Source organism: Hippocampus guttulatus, chromosome 19 (genome assembly GCF_054856545.1).
Source record: "Hippocampus guttulatus isolate MCC_2025c chromosome 19, RoL_Hgut_1.0, whole genome shotgun sequence".
Lineage (NCBI taxonomy): Eukaryota > Metazoa > Chordata > Actinopteri > Syngnathiformes > Syngnathidae > Hippocampus > Hippocampus guttulatus.
In genome coordinates, this window is record NC_141279.1 from 2588274 (window position 1) to 2602803 (window position 14530).

The following is a 14530-nucleotide window of genomic DNA, read 5'->3' on the forward strand; positions in this document are numbered from 1 at the left end:
GTGTGCCCAAAGTAACAATAGTCCCCAACAAAAATCAATAACTGCTTCCCATGTGTGCTCATTATTGTCCCCCCCCCCCCCAGATTACTGTCGCATATGTGGACCAAAGGAATTCCGTATTGAAAACTACGAGTGGGAGGTGGGAGCGTGGAAAAATAGCTGGAACCATTCAGTGAAATGTAAAATAGTCCGATGAATTATTAAAACACGTACCTCGGTGTCAGACCGCGGATGCCTTGCTTCAAAAACAAGATTATATTCGTGAACAGAGCAGATCTCCGTCCTTTTCACGTATGCAAGCACAAAAGTTCAGGATGAGGAAATGAATCAGAGGAAGAAAACAGTCACTCTGTGTCTTTTTTTAAATAATTTTTTTGCGATTCTCAAACAAAACATGTTTCAATATTTCTTTCTATCTGTTGTGCTAGGTGGTTCAACTAGAAGAGCTTTTGACCGTGCGTCACTCGGTGTTTGTGATCGGGAATGCCGGGACTGGGAAAAGCCGGGTGCTGAGGTCACTCCAAAAAACGTACCAGAACACAAAACGTCGACCCGTGTGGGTGGATCTGAACCCAAAAGCTGTGACGAATGATGAGCTTTTTGGCATCATCAACCCGTCAACCAGAGAGTGGAAAGATGGTGACGAGGGATTCATTCATTGCACCAATTGTCCAATCTGAGCTATGGAATGACCCGATTTGACCCAAAATGCTTGCATATTGTATGTCACAGGTTTGTTTTCTTCGATAATGCGCGAACTCTCCAATATCAGTCACAGTGGACCAAAGTGGATCGTTCTGGATGGAGACATTGACCCAATGTGGATTGAGTCACTCAACACAGTCATGGATGACAACAAGGTGCTGACGTTACATTAAAAGAGTACTAGGAGCAGTCGTTTTCTGCACTATAAGGCGCACCTAAAAGTATTCCATTTTCTCAAAAGCTGACAGTGCGCCTTATATATGGATCCATATTCTGAAATGTTCTCTAAAGCGCTTTATTTCAGCTGCAGCGGTTGTGAAAAATATAAATGAAGCTGTATTGTATTCCCTTTAGCGAAGCTCCATCCAGTGGATGCATAACGCAACTGCAGCCACTATTGCGGGTTCTATTTTATGCAACTTATAATGCGGCGCGCACTATATATGAAAATCGGCCATTCATTGAAGGTGCGCCTTATACTCCGTAGCGCTTTATAGTGCGGAAAATACGGTAACTCAGCCTGCAGGCAATGCCATGCAAATCATAATAGTAAATACATATGATTGTATATCATTGAAATGTGGACACAAACTTTAGTCCAATGTATGTGGATATATCGTGTATAAATATAGTTTCTTCTTATATCGAGGTTCTGACCCTGGCCAGTAATGAACGGATCCCTCTGAACTCAACAATGAGACTGGTATTTGAGATCAGCCACCTTCGGACTGCTACCCCTGCAACTGTATCCAGAGCAGGTATACGATCGATCTATACAGGGTATAGTTATTTCATTTTTATTAATTTTTTGTCAGGTTTCATTCATTTTAGTGACAAAAAAATAAAAGAGGGGATGTCTAAGATCGGATGGTCTTGCTTTCCATCCCTTGTATTGCCAACGTCAATCAACTCCAAAGGGTCATGTGTTCAATTAATTGCCACAAAAATGATATTTTTGCTATAATGAAAGCTAGTTTTTAGTTATCTTTATCAACATAAAATGTTGTTTCAATTAGTTTTGTTTTTTTAGGGCTTTTATGATGGGCAGGGACAAATATGTCATGACTTCTACCACCATTTGAAAATTAGAATCAGGTGTAGTGAGATTTGAGCTCCCCCATAAATTACATGACCTTTTGATTTTTCGGACTAAACACAATTTCGTGAGTACATGTTCAACCTACAGAGTTAATCTTAGAAACAAAGCGTTTGCATTCAAAAGACAAGTATTTTTATTTTTTTTAGCTGCCACACTATTAACTTTCACTCAAGTATAAGGCAACGTCACATGAAATAATTTGCATTTAGTGCACATAGGTGCTGATTTTTGCTGATGGTTTTCATGCACCCATGTACAGGTTTTTTTTGGGGGGGGGTAAAAATGTAATTATAGGAACCTTGTGTTATGAAGTTTGTCAGGCTGATGTGATAGTGGCTCACATTTCTGACTTCAATTCGTATTCATGACAATTTAATTACCGTTAGAATAATTTAACATCAAAACAACAGTGTATCAACAGCATGTTTTATTTCATGATCCATTATGTGCGTCAATACTACTTGGGGGCGGATGCAATGTGGGTATTATGAATTAAAGCTCCATCTGTCCCGCTCTCTTCAGGAATCCTGTACATAAATCCGGGAGACTTGGGCTGGAACCCTTTGGTGTCAAGCTGGATTGACAGCAGGGAGGAACAATCAGAGAAGGCTAACCTGACCATTCTATTCGACAAGTACCTCCCCCCCTGCCTGGGGGCCATGAGAATGAGGTGAGAGATTTTTCTTATCGCGTAATATCAGTAGGAAACGGCAGCATTTGCCATTATATGGGCAGAGAGGTTGCCAGAGGTGGTGTATTGGGCTGAAACAAACTGGCTAAAAACATTTGGATTCTTGCTGTCTATAATAAAGAAAAATGGAGGCAGATGAATATTTTGCTGCTTTTTGTAAGGCCCAAAAAAATTAATACATCATGATGTCAAATACCATGTTTTCCACATTATAAGTTGCATCTAAAAGCATTCAATTTTCTCAAATGCCAACAGTGCGGTTTATAATCCGATGCACCTTATATATGGATCAATATTCTGATTCCTTGGATGTTGTATTTTAAATGTTCTGTGAAGCGCTTTGTTCCAGCTGCAGCGGTTGTGAAATCGCTGTACAAATACTGCTGTAGTGTATTGTATTGTATTCCCTATAGCGTAGCTCCATGCGTAGAATGTTTGAGTGAGTTTGATTGTTCTTCAGTCTGATGACGCTTTTTTTTTTTTTTTAAAGGTTTAAAACAATCATCCCGATCCCTGACCAGAGTATGGTCCAGATGCTTTGCTATTTGCTTGAGTGCCTGCTGACACCGGAAAATGTCCCGCCTGACTCTGCAAAAGAACTTTATGAGCTGTATTTCGTTTTTGCTGCTGTGTGGGCCTTTGGGGGAGCTTTGTTCCAAGATCAGGTACTGTTCATGCATCTCGGCATATTTAAAAGATGCTAAAAGGTTGTGTCGTGAAAATATTATTCAAAACTTTGTGTTTTTTCTGCAACGCTCTCTTTCGACCAAAATGTAATTTTAAATGTGTTTTGAATTGAAGAAATGGCAGCCCTTTGAGAAAACGAGGGATCCATACATACAAGCTGGAAGATAAAAACTGCTCTCTCCGAGGAGAAATGTACTCTCCTTTATTTCCCCATCACAGATGCATTTAAATGCTAAGTGGGTTTATCGACTGGAGAGTTGGAGGGGGTTACAGGGACACAACAGCAAGTAGTTGAGCGGGAAAAATGGAAGTCAAGGTGCTGTCAGTCAGAAGGTGATGAGGATACTGTACCTCGCTATCTGAAGAAGACAAATGGATGCATAAAGGCTGCCTGCCATCTTTCATTTTTCACTATTTAACTGCGAGCGCAGTGCCTGTTTTTTTATTGGTTTTATTTCTATTCTCGTTTTTTTTTATTCATATCTGATTGAATGAAACAAACGGATCCATATCTCCAAACAGAGTGGAAGCCATTTTAGGATATTGACTGAAACCCCCGTGGTCTCTCTGTGTGAATGAAGCTGGTCGACTACAGAGTGGAGTTCAGCAAGTGGTGGGTGGCGGTGTTCAAAAGCATCAAGTTTCCATCCCAAGGCACGGTGTTTGATTACTACGTTGACTCGGAAAGCAAGAAGTTTGAACCCTGGTCCAAAATGGTGCCAATGTTTGAGATGGACGCCGACACCCCACTTCAGGTACCATGACGATGTGCGATTGGTTCATGTTGGACAAGGGGTGACAAAAATTTCATAACTTTTTAACAAGGGTCTCTATGTGTTTCAGCGAGACTCCAGGTTTGCTGTTTTTTTTCTTTTTTTGCCACCTCAGATTTTATGGACAAATAGAATACCGTATTTTCCGCACTTAAAGGTGCACCTCAAAGCCTTCTATTTTCTTAAAAGCTCACAGCGCGCCTTAAAATCTGATGCGCCTTGTGTATAGTCATTACGATAATATTTCAACCCCAAAATGGCTCCTTGCTCGAGCCACGCTGACAACGCAGAGTTCAAACTTAAGGCGATCGGGTTATGCAGTTGAACACGGAAATAGAACAGTGGCAAGAGAGTTCAATGTTAACGAGTCAATGTTAAAACTTGCTGTTGGTGAAGTGAACTGTGTCGCTGCTTTATTAAATACGTTTTACTGACATCTGATCGTTCTGTTGGTGTTTCCTTGAGCGTAGCTCCATCTCGTGGCTGCATTGTAGATTGCGTCTTATAATGCGGTGCGCCCAATGTATGAAAACAATTACAAAATAGGCCTTTCATTGAAGGTGCAGCTCATAATCCAGTACGCCTTTTTGTGTGGAAAATACGTTAATGCCAATGACATCATTGCACAACTTTATTTGAAAAATAATATTCTGCTATTAGGATTCATGTCCTGTTGTCCTGCTACATCAACCAGCTTGATAAGTTATGGCGTATCCTGTCATGATAATAATAATAATTAATCATGCTGGCATCACACATACAACGTCAATGTTTCTTTTATCCAGGCTTGTCTCGTTCACACGGCAGAGACCATTCGAGTGCGTTTCTTCATGGACCGGCTGCTGGAGCACCGTCGGCCCGTCATGCTCGTCGGGAACGCTGGCACCGGGAAGTCCGTCCTGGTTGCGGACAAACTGACATCGCTGGATGCTGACAAATACGTGGTTACAAATGTTCCTTTCAACTATTATACCACATCTGCTATGCTGCAAGGTATCAACGCACCGTGATTTGTTCATACAGTATACTCCCCACTATTCGTCGACATTGTTTGATTAAAGTCCCTTTCCAATTGCAATACCCAAATGCACAAACGTGTGATAAGAAAAAAACAAACAAACAAAAAAAAAACCTGCTGTCAAATAGTTTGTCAAGCGCACGGACGATATTATGGGCAAGTCGAGTAAATATTGGATTTACATTTGCGGAGGTCACATCAACAAAACTCTGAATCAATGCTAATGTTACGCCGCCAAAACAGTAACATGAAGGTAATTTGGATCTTGTCGTTTCTTTATCACTCAGTTCTCAGTTAGGTATTTTCGCTTCACGAAAGTCCCCTGACAGTGTTCACGTTGAGTTAGACACCCAGGTAGCTGGGATAGGATCCTTGCGACCCTCATGAGGATAAGCGGATCTGAAAACGGATGGATGGAGAAGAGTGACAGTGACTTCACGAGCTAATAAATTCCGCAATTCATTGTGCACTTTTAACCTTTTTGTCTGCCTCATAGCCGTGTTGGAAAAGCCACTTGAGAAAAAGGCAGGACGCAACTACGGACCTCACGGCAGCAGAAGATTGATCTACTTCATAGATGACTTGAATATGCCCGAGGTGGATGCATATGGCACAGTCCAACCTCACACACTAATACGTCAACATATGGACTACAACCACTGGTACACCACTTTTACTGACAGTAATTAAAAAAAAAAATGTCATAAGCAAAAGTTCATGAAGCCTCCTTTTTATCTAGGGCATTTCAAGTGTCATATAAAGTTTGTTACCCAGTTTAATTAGATGACAATTTTGCCATATACTAACACAGAAATGGTTAATTTCGATTATGGAGTGGCAGTGGCTGATGAATGTAAAACCAAATAATTTAGAGCACGCGTGTCAAACTCATTTTTGTCATGGGCTACATTTTAGTTTCTCTTGGAGGGCCGTTATGACTGAAACCAAATAAAAACAGTCAATACAGTAATAACGGTCAACTATTGTTTCAGTTTCTGAAATGAGGGGTTTGGTCACAAGAAAATTCTTACAATAAGTCTCTTATTTACTACATATGTGAATTTTAAATTTTGGTCGAGATTTTATCAAGCATCATGGAAGTTGACATGTTTGAGTTGCTTTCGTGGGCCGCGAACAATGATGTGGAGGGCCAGATCTGGCCCCCAGGCCTTGGGTTTGACACCTATGATTAAGAGGAACGGCCGCTGTGATAAAGCCATGTTTTGTTTTGTATTCAGAAAGGTGGGGGACTTTTATGAGAGTGATGAACATGATCCTCCCTTGCCCAGATTTTGTTTCTTGTTTTTGTGACCATCCTGAACATGGTTGGTCAGCCTAGTTGCGATATGCTCGAGCTTTAAGGCTTGCAAAATTGAGCGGTCTACTTAGCTGCGGCACAACGTGTTGACGACGTGCCGTTTATGAGTGTTGAAGCATGTCGCCGGCATTGGGCAGCATCTCATCGCCAATAGAATCACCCGTGAGCAATTAATCTTGCTTTATCAAAGAGAGCAATCCATTGCCAACATTTAAGATCAGTCAATAAATTTGTAAAATGAACATACTCGTGTCAAGAACTGATCAATGGTGTAGATTTGTGAAAAATAGGAAATGGGACCAAATTTGGAGGTTTATGCCTGAGGTGGAAAATATACTGGCTTTACTTTACAGGACCAGTAGTTGATGATTGTTCTGTGTTCTTCAAGGTATGACCGTAATAAGCTCCTTTTGAAGGAAATACAACATGTTCAGTATGTGTCCTGTATGAACCCCACGGCTGGAAGCTTTACCATCAATCCGAGGCTTCAGGTATTTTTCCGCACAAATACTCACACAGTTGATGAGTCATGGTTATATTTCAAATGTTGTGATGTTTACTTGTTTCGGAGTTCATTTTTGGTCGGCATCAGGAAATTGTCATAAAGTCACGGTCCGGAGAAAAACAATTGTCCATTTTTGTCACTTTTAAAGTTTTTACGTTAATAGGGTGTTCGCGTTTTGGATATTCCTGTCACATAAAAATTTAAAAGATGACAAAAAAATAAAAAAATGGACATACGTGTTTTTCTCAGGATGACAATGTCTACCTGTATAAAATTGCTTGGATTTTTGCACAATTTATAAATGCCAAAAGCTTGCGTCTCAAAATGATGTGAACACTACAAAAATCTAACCGCAGCACAAGTGTGCTGGTGTCAATAACTGCTCATTAGAAACTCATTTGATTTATTAATTGCACTGCTCAACAAATGTTTACTACATTTTTTTCATCAGAGATGCTGGTAAAATATTTTTTTTTGCGCTGTTTCTGAATCTGACCTTGTTTTTTGTCTAGCAAATCAGGGTTCCATAATAATAATAATAATGATAATAAGAAGAATTAAAATACCAGTTACATAATATGGAATATTGTAAGCAATATTTCTGAATTAAGGATTAGGTTCAACAACAGGTGGATTTTTTTTTCTGAAAGGGTCATAGCTGTAAATTGCAAAGCATGGTAAAAACTTAACTGTGCAAGTTTCAGAAGTCAAATTTAAAAACATAAAATGTATTTTTTTTATTGTTTTTTATTCCCTTCCTTTTTTAATTTTTTATTTTTATTTTAAGAATATAAACCTTGAAAACCTCTACTTGCAGGTTTCCGAGGCAATATTGCATGTGCTTGGTATCAAAGTTGGTTTGATCTTGCCGTGCTTCCCTCCCAAGCAGCACAACAGTACATGCATGATTCTTTTCGATGTCCATCGCCACCATTTTCCGTCTGATTGCTGCTCTGCAACCAGCTTTTTTTAACACAATATTTTTCTCCGCAGCGTCACTTCTCGGTCATTTCCCTTTCTTTCCCCGGAGCCGACGCCCTCGCGACCATCTACACTTCCATTTTGACGCGGCACCTGCAGAATGATGGATTCACAGCCAGCATACGAAAGAGCTGCCCCACTCTGGTCCAGTTAGCCCTGGCTCTGCATCTGAGCGTTGCCTCCGCCTTCCTCCCCACTGCAGTCAAGTTCCACTACATCTTCAACCTGCGAGACCTCTCCAATATCTTCCAGGTAGCACATAGATGGCAAACAGCCGTAAAGGATCGGGAGTCATCCGCGTGGGATTTACTTGAAGAGAACAACCTCAGGTTAAATCTATTCACCATCCGATGTCAGAGGTCACCTTTATAAGTCACTCACCGCTGTCAAGTTATTCCACTCTCTATTTTCACGGCTCCACTTCCCACATGGAAAAAGCCAAGCTACTGTCACTAATTTTTCATTTAAATGATTATTGATTTAATAGCTGTGCCCCGAAAGCCAGAAATAAGTCTGGAATATATAATGGCTTTGCACTCGCACGGGTATTACTGATGACTTCATGTATTTAAAGAATATAATATCAGGGCACGAAAGCTCAACATGGGAGGCGCTTTGGGGGCAATATTTAAGTCAAAATATTCCACGCTTTCATGGAGGGCAGGCTCTTTGATTTAACATACTCCATTGTATAATTAATGCCTCAAGCTGCTTGGTTATAGGAACTTCAATTTTCATAAATCCACCTGGGAATTTACCAAGATAGCTCGGAAGTCTTTTTCTGATATTGCAATATATAGGCGCAATGAACTATAATCATCGCTCAAATGCCCCGATTAAAATTTGGTGATGTAATAGCTGAAACTTGAGTCCTGCAATTTCTGGTTAATATATGAACAATACTAACACTTGAAGGAGAAAAAAACATACTACATAAGATTCCTGAACAGTTTAGTCGAAAGTGGGGGGGTGGGCGATTAATTTTGCAAAGTGACTATATGAGAAACTGGAGTGCTTGCCAAGGGCCAAGCCAACACGTTAACCTCAACTTTGTCTATATTTTGTTTAATGCATTTCGAAAAAGCGGATTGTCTGGTTTCAGTAAACCGCTGCATGTGTCGATATGATATGTATTATTTATTTATTTATTTTAGAAAATACATGATTATTTTTTCCACCTGTGCACACATAATAGCTTTCAAAATAAAAGCACCACATATTTTGCGTTTTATTTTGGCTTCATGGTCACTGTGAGCGTCGGTCAGATACTCTGGATGTGGCCCCCGGGCCGTACTTGGCCCAGGTCTAAAGGCTCTAAACCTGCTCCATATTGCTGGCCATCATGTTCGGAACCCGTTGTGAAGAACAGCATCAGAGTTCTAAGAAGTCACAAATCATAATGTACATTTCCGTATATTTTTCGGACCATAGGTGCACTGAATTATTAGGTGCCCTATCAATGAACCAGTCTATTTGAAAACATACATAAGGCACACCCGTTTATAACGCGCATTATCGTTGTGAAGCAATTAATTGTACCATATCTTGATATGATAGGATTAGCGCTATTATGCTAGGTTCAGTCCGGACACGAAATATTGGGTAGCGCAGCATGTCTCGCTTGCTTTTGTGCTATATGCTAAATGCTATCTGGGTTGCTAGCTCAACAGCATTAAACAAGTGAAAGCAATGACCGGATATGTCATCTTCATCGCACACCATTATCAAACCTTTTTTGCGCTGTCCGATCAGCTATATGAGACATGAGAAATGCGTCGCCAGAAATACTCAATTTGCGTTCGGTTTGAACGCAGCATTCGGCTCATAGGACTGACTACATTTCTCCTGATTCTTCCATTTACATAAACATTTTCCATTTATGTGGCAACATTTAACTTCATCATTTGTTAGATGTTTTTAGTTCAGCTTATTGACCGGTGCAGTAACTGAGACAAAGTACATTTGTGTTGTCAAGCTGAAATTTGAATGTATTAAAAACTCTAAGCAAGAAAATCAAAAGTCCCCAAAAAGTACCACCGGGAGACGAGGGGAACTTAAACTTGCAAATTATATGGTAAAGTCTAATAATGAGTTAATGTTTTAAAGTTGACGATGCTAAACTTGGAGATTTGACATAATTAGCATCCCAAAGCTCAAGCCCTAATGACCCCATAAAAAAGTTAAATCGTACACAGTCGAGTGGTGGAACGGGCCTGCGCCATGCGATCCAAGATGCAACTGACACCCAATCCGACGTTTTTCTTCATTCGTGTCTGTCTTTGCACAAATAGAAAAAAAAAAAAAAAAAGGAAAATCAAGTCACAGGCTTGGGAAGCTTGTTCTGAGTTTTTCTGTCATACAGGGTGTCTGGAAAAGTCACTGAGGACTTGTATATTATGATCAGCAGTCATGTTTCGTGAGGTACATACAGGAAATGATGTTTTCTATTCTTTTCAGAGCAGCACTGTGGATTTATTGTTTTTTTCTGAGCAGACATGTTTCAAAACTGACTGTAATGCCGCTTGACAGATGAGAATAGGTTGGCACTCTCCTCGCTCTCATCTGTACTTCAACAGTAATTGCCCTTACAGTACCACGGTTACACTTTTCACAGGCCGGAAAGTATAGTCTTCGTTGACAACTACAAAAGCCTGCCCGAATGTCTCCAAGTGACCACTTAGTTTTGAAAGCCAGCACTTTTGGTCATTTGGGCACTTGAGATGTTTACCTCGACTGAAATAATTAGGCAATTTATTTATGTATTAAGGTTTTTCCTCGAGGGTAGGAAACAGAGCATTTATACCTTTTTCCCCTTTTTCTTTGCTGGTGTTATCTTCTCATGTTTACTTTATTCTCTGGACTTCCTTATCTCCAAATTGCGCTTCCCCCATGCATTATAATGACCATGAGACCCTCCACAAAACATAAGTGATGTAACTGCTGAATTCCAGAGATCGGATCGAGTCACATGTGCGAGTCTCAAATCGTTTTCCTTTGGGAAGATTAAGTCAAGTCCTGTGATGAGTAAAGCCAAGTTACATTATTTATGCAGATTTATATGCAGGATGCTGTTTTCAAAGGGACCGATATAAACATGAAAACAGTTTTAAAATAGGCCATTCATTGAAGGTGCGCCTTATACCCCGAAGCGCCTTATAGTTCAGAAAATACGGTAATTTGAAAACTATTTGATCGTGACCACACTAAACGTGTGTCGTCCACTTTAAAACAATGTAATACAAAAAAGGTGCTCTGTATTTTATATTTTATTTTACAACTACACAGTTTCCCCGCATAGAATGATTTGTTTTGCTCAAGCGCACTTAGAAATTGTGGGTTGTAGTTATTCACACCATTAGGCAGTGAAATGAAACGGGGGAAAAAAAAAGATCTATTAAAAGTCCAAGTATTAGATGATTGATCGAGTACTTGAGGAAAGCATTTCGATCTCAAGTAGTGGTAATAATGTCAGCTGTGTCTGATTTGTCCACATATTGCCTCACACAAACTACACTTTACATATGCGACATAACAAAATGGACTCAGGACGCAGTTGTCACCTTCGGTGGTTTGAAATATGAAAGCGGATCAGCTTCAACTGGCTCGGCCCTCCCCAGAGATGATTCTGTTGATAGGAATCATTCTGGACCTGAGAGGAAAAAAAAGACGTCTTAGGATTTCAAAAGAGGATATTATTAATTGTTCCTGGTTTGCTGTGCGGTAGTTTGCATATTCACCATCTCGCTTCATTCCATAGTACAAAAAAAGTATGTCTCTTAACTCATTCAGTCTCAAAAACGTTTTTATGTCTTTTCAGACTTGGTTTGGAATTGGCTGGTACTGAATGAGTTTTAAGTATGTTAAAAACTCGAAATTCCTCGTAGGTCCATATGTTTGTGCGAGTGAGAGTGGCTGTCTTAAAAACCTGAATTTTGCGTGTTTGGTCCCCAGTGGCGACCGAGATTTTTATCTTTGGGCCAAGGCAAGAAACGCATTAACATTGACCGTCCATTTTTATGTTGAATAAAATTCACACACACAGTTACTGCATTCACAGTTACACGTCACCATTTTTTAAATTTTATTTTTTGGGAGTTACATGTTTCCTTGTTGTGTTATCAAATCCGTGAATTGTTGATATCATCTTTAGGTCAAGTTCTTTGACCCATTCTGTGCTTTATTGGAACAAGTTTTGAAATGATTTTGGGTGAAATACAAATACAGCTGTAAACTCTGTTTCAAAAATCTTTTGTTGTGACATATCCTTCGCATTGAGACCAATTTGGCAGATTGGTGCTCTGGCGTCCACGTTTTTTAGCTTATTAGATTTTTTTGTTGTTTGTTTCGTACCTAGCTCTCGGTTAGTTTCTAATAGGTGTAAATATATCCAATGCTTCACATATTAACCCCTTTCAGGGACATCGGTCACGATAGCGGACGGCTTATCATGTTAGCAGGTTACAAAGTATCATTATTGGTGCATGAAAGGGTTAAAAACTTGCAGCCAATATTTTATTACTGGCTTTAGAGGAGGATGCAAATATATATTAATGCATATTTTATGAATATACTGTATAGTTAGATCAAAAGTTGTCAAACTGGACTTTTGGGAGGTACCACACTCGCCCACTACAGGTTCCTTCAGTTTGATGACTATGAGCATGCCGATTTGGCAATTAGGCAGGTTATTAGTTCTCCAGTTGTGTATTGTTGTTATGATATCCCTACAAACATTGCACGGGGTTAGCATTGAATTGGAGAGTTGCAAACATTTAGCTCAGAGCAAAGCTGGTTGCCATAAATCTCTCAGTCTACTCAGACTTTCACACAAGCTTCCAGAAACTGGAATCTTCCAACAGTCAGATAAAAGCAAAGAACTGCCATTATTTATGCCGCTTCCCCGACATGCCTCACCTTCAGTGCATTTCCCACTTTTTTTCGTGGTTTAAATTGGAACGAAGACGCTAAGCTCCCTTCTCTGTCTTCCCGCTTAGGGCATTCTCTTCAGTACCGGCGAGTGCCTGAAAACCCCTCTGGACCTGTTGAAAATCTACCTGCACGAGTCCAATCGCGTCTACAGAGACAAGCTTGTTGAGGAGCAGGACGTCCGGGTCTTTGATAAGATGCAGGCCGACATGGTGAAAAAGTTCTTTGAGGTAAGTTTTGACGGAGTTTTCAAAAGAAAGACCAGGGAGAGGGAAGGTCATTAGGCTACCTGCTCTGCGGCTTGGGCCTTGACATTGGTGAGCAACTACGAAGAAGAGAGATGGGAGGAGTGAAAATAATACTCCACAATGGGTGGGGGGGTGTCGAGTGAAGAGAGCAGTGGAGAGAATATTAATCAGGGCGGTATGGGGGTCTGGCTGTCAGGGCCTGTGCTGTCAAGCCCAACAAATTGGAAAACATTTTAATGGTTTTCTGTCCTCTGTGCCCCTTCACGAAACTCCTTGGGTCCATCACATGCACACTAGTCATACCACAAGAAGGATCTTGACAGTATACGTATGCATACACCCGCAAGAACAGGCAGTGAAGCACTTTCAAACCTCCGTAAAGCAACGACAGTGTAATTTGCCCCCTACTTTCAAATTCTTTTTTACAAGTCGACGAGCAAGTCTTCTGAGACGTTTCGGACAGCCCAGGATGTCAATTCAATATTATTTAAATGCAGTCTGCAAATAGAGCACAAATATACTGGAAACGGTGCACCGGAGGAAGTTGGCAGGGAAAACAAAACCAAATCGCTCCAGTGAAATATTCACGGAACCGATAGTTGCTGAAGTGGAAATGAACTAGGTCACCCTCTGCGCCACTGCGATATTCAGCTGTGCCCCCTGTCCAAACTGTTTAAGCTTAACACTAATGTTATGCTGACACGGGTCGTGTGTGTGTGTGTGTGTGTGCGTACCCTCCCTAAGGGCACGGAGGAGAGTCTGGAAAAGACCCGGAAGATGAACCTGTACTGCCACTTTGCCCACGGCCTTGGGGAGGCCAGGTACATGGCAGTGGAATCCTGGAGCAGCCTCAGTCAAAGCCTGCTGGAGGTACTGGACAGCTACAATGAGGTCAATGCCACACTCAACCTGGTGCTGTTTGAGGATGCCATGGCTCACATGTGAGTGGAAGATTACAAACCCCAGGGACATTGCGGGAAGACGTTAAAAAAAAAAAAAAAAAAAGAATAAAGTGTTTCTGTCATTTTTGCAATTGTCTGTCAAGGAGATGGACTGGTTTTGCAGGTATTTGAAGATGAATAGGTCCATTTTGTTTTATAGACTGTCAAAAGCAGAGACGTGGGACTGTCAGAAGTTATTTGCAAGAGCTGACAAAAAGACAGTGCCGACGAGAATGTCACTCGGTCGAGACGAGACTGCCACTGAGGCTAAATTGCTCATAAGAATACGCGGCAAATTACTTTCAAAGAAAGCCACGTCCTAAATCAGGGTGTCAAACTCAAGGCCCGGGGGCCAGACCTGGCCCGCCGCATCATTTTATGCGGCCCGCGAAAGCAAATCAAACATGGCAACCTCCATGATGCTTGCTAAAATCTCCACCAAAATTTAAAAGTCTCATATGTAATAAATAAGAGACATGTTGTAAGCATTTTCTTGTTGAGCCGTACCCTCACTGGCATTTCAGTGGGTTGCTCCGGCGTGCTGGAGCCTATCCCAGCCGTCTTCAGGCAGTAGACGGGGGACACCCTGAACCGGTTGCCATCCAATCGCAGGGCACACAGAGACGAACGATCCACAC

At 40.9% G+C, this 14530-nt stretch overlaps 1 protein-coding gene across 1 annotated transcript in view; it reads left to right on the plus strand.

Annotated features, from left to right (window-relative positions):
* Nucleotides 1-14530, plus strand: part of dnah9 (dynein, axonemal, heavy chain 9) — a 109851-nt gene that overhangs the window by 42842 nt on the left and 52479 nt on the right. Inside the window, exons 38-49 of the mRNA XM_086138349.1 lie at nt 429-639; nt 733-860; nt 1355-1463; nt 2327-2474; nt 2986-3160; nt 3764-3937; nt 4741-4948; nt 5470-5635; nt 6680-6782; nt 7790-8029; nt 12772-12933; nt 13696-13892. Of these exons, the coding sequence (XP_085994475.1) occupies nt 429-639; nt 733-860; nt 1355-1463; nt 2327-2474; nt 2986-3160; nt 3764-3937; nt 4741-4948; nt 5470-5635; nt 6680-6782; nt 7790-8029; nt 12772-12933; nt 13696-13892 (2021 nt within the window). The remainder of the gene's footprint in view (nt 1-428; nt 640-732; nt 861-1354; nt 1464-2326; nt 2475-2985; nt 3161-3763; nt 3938-4740; nt 4949-5469; nt 5636-6679; nt 6783-7789; nt 8030-12771; nt 12934-13695; nt 13893-14530) is intronic.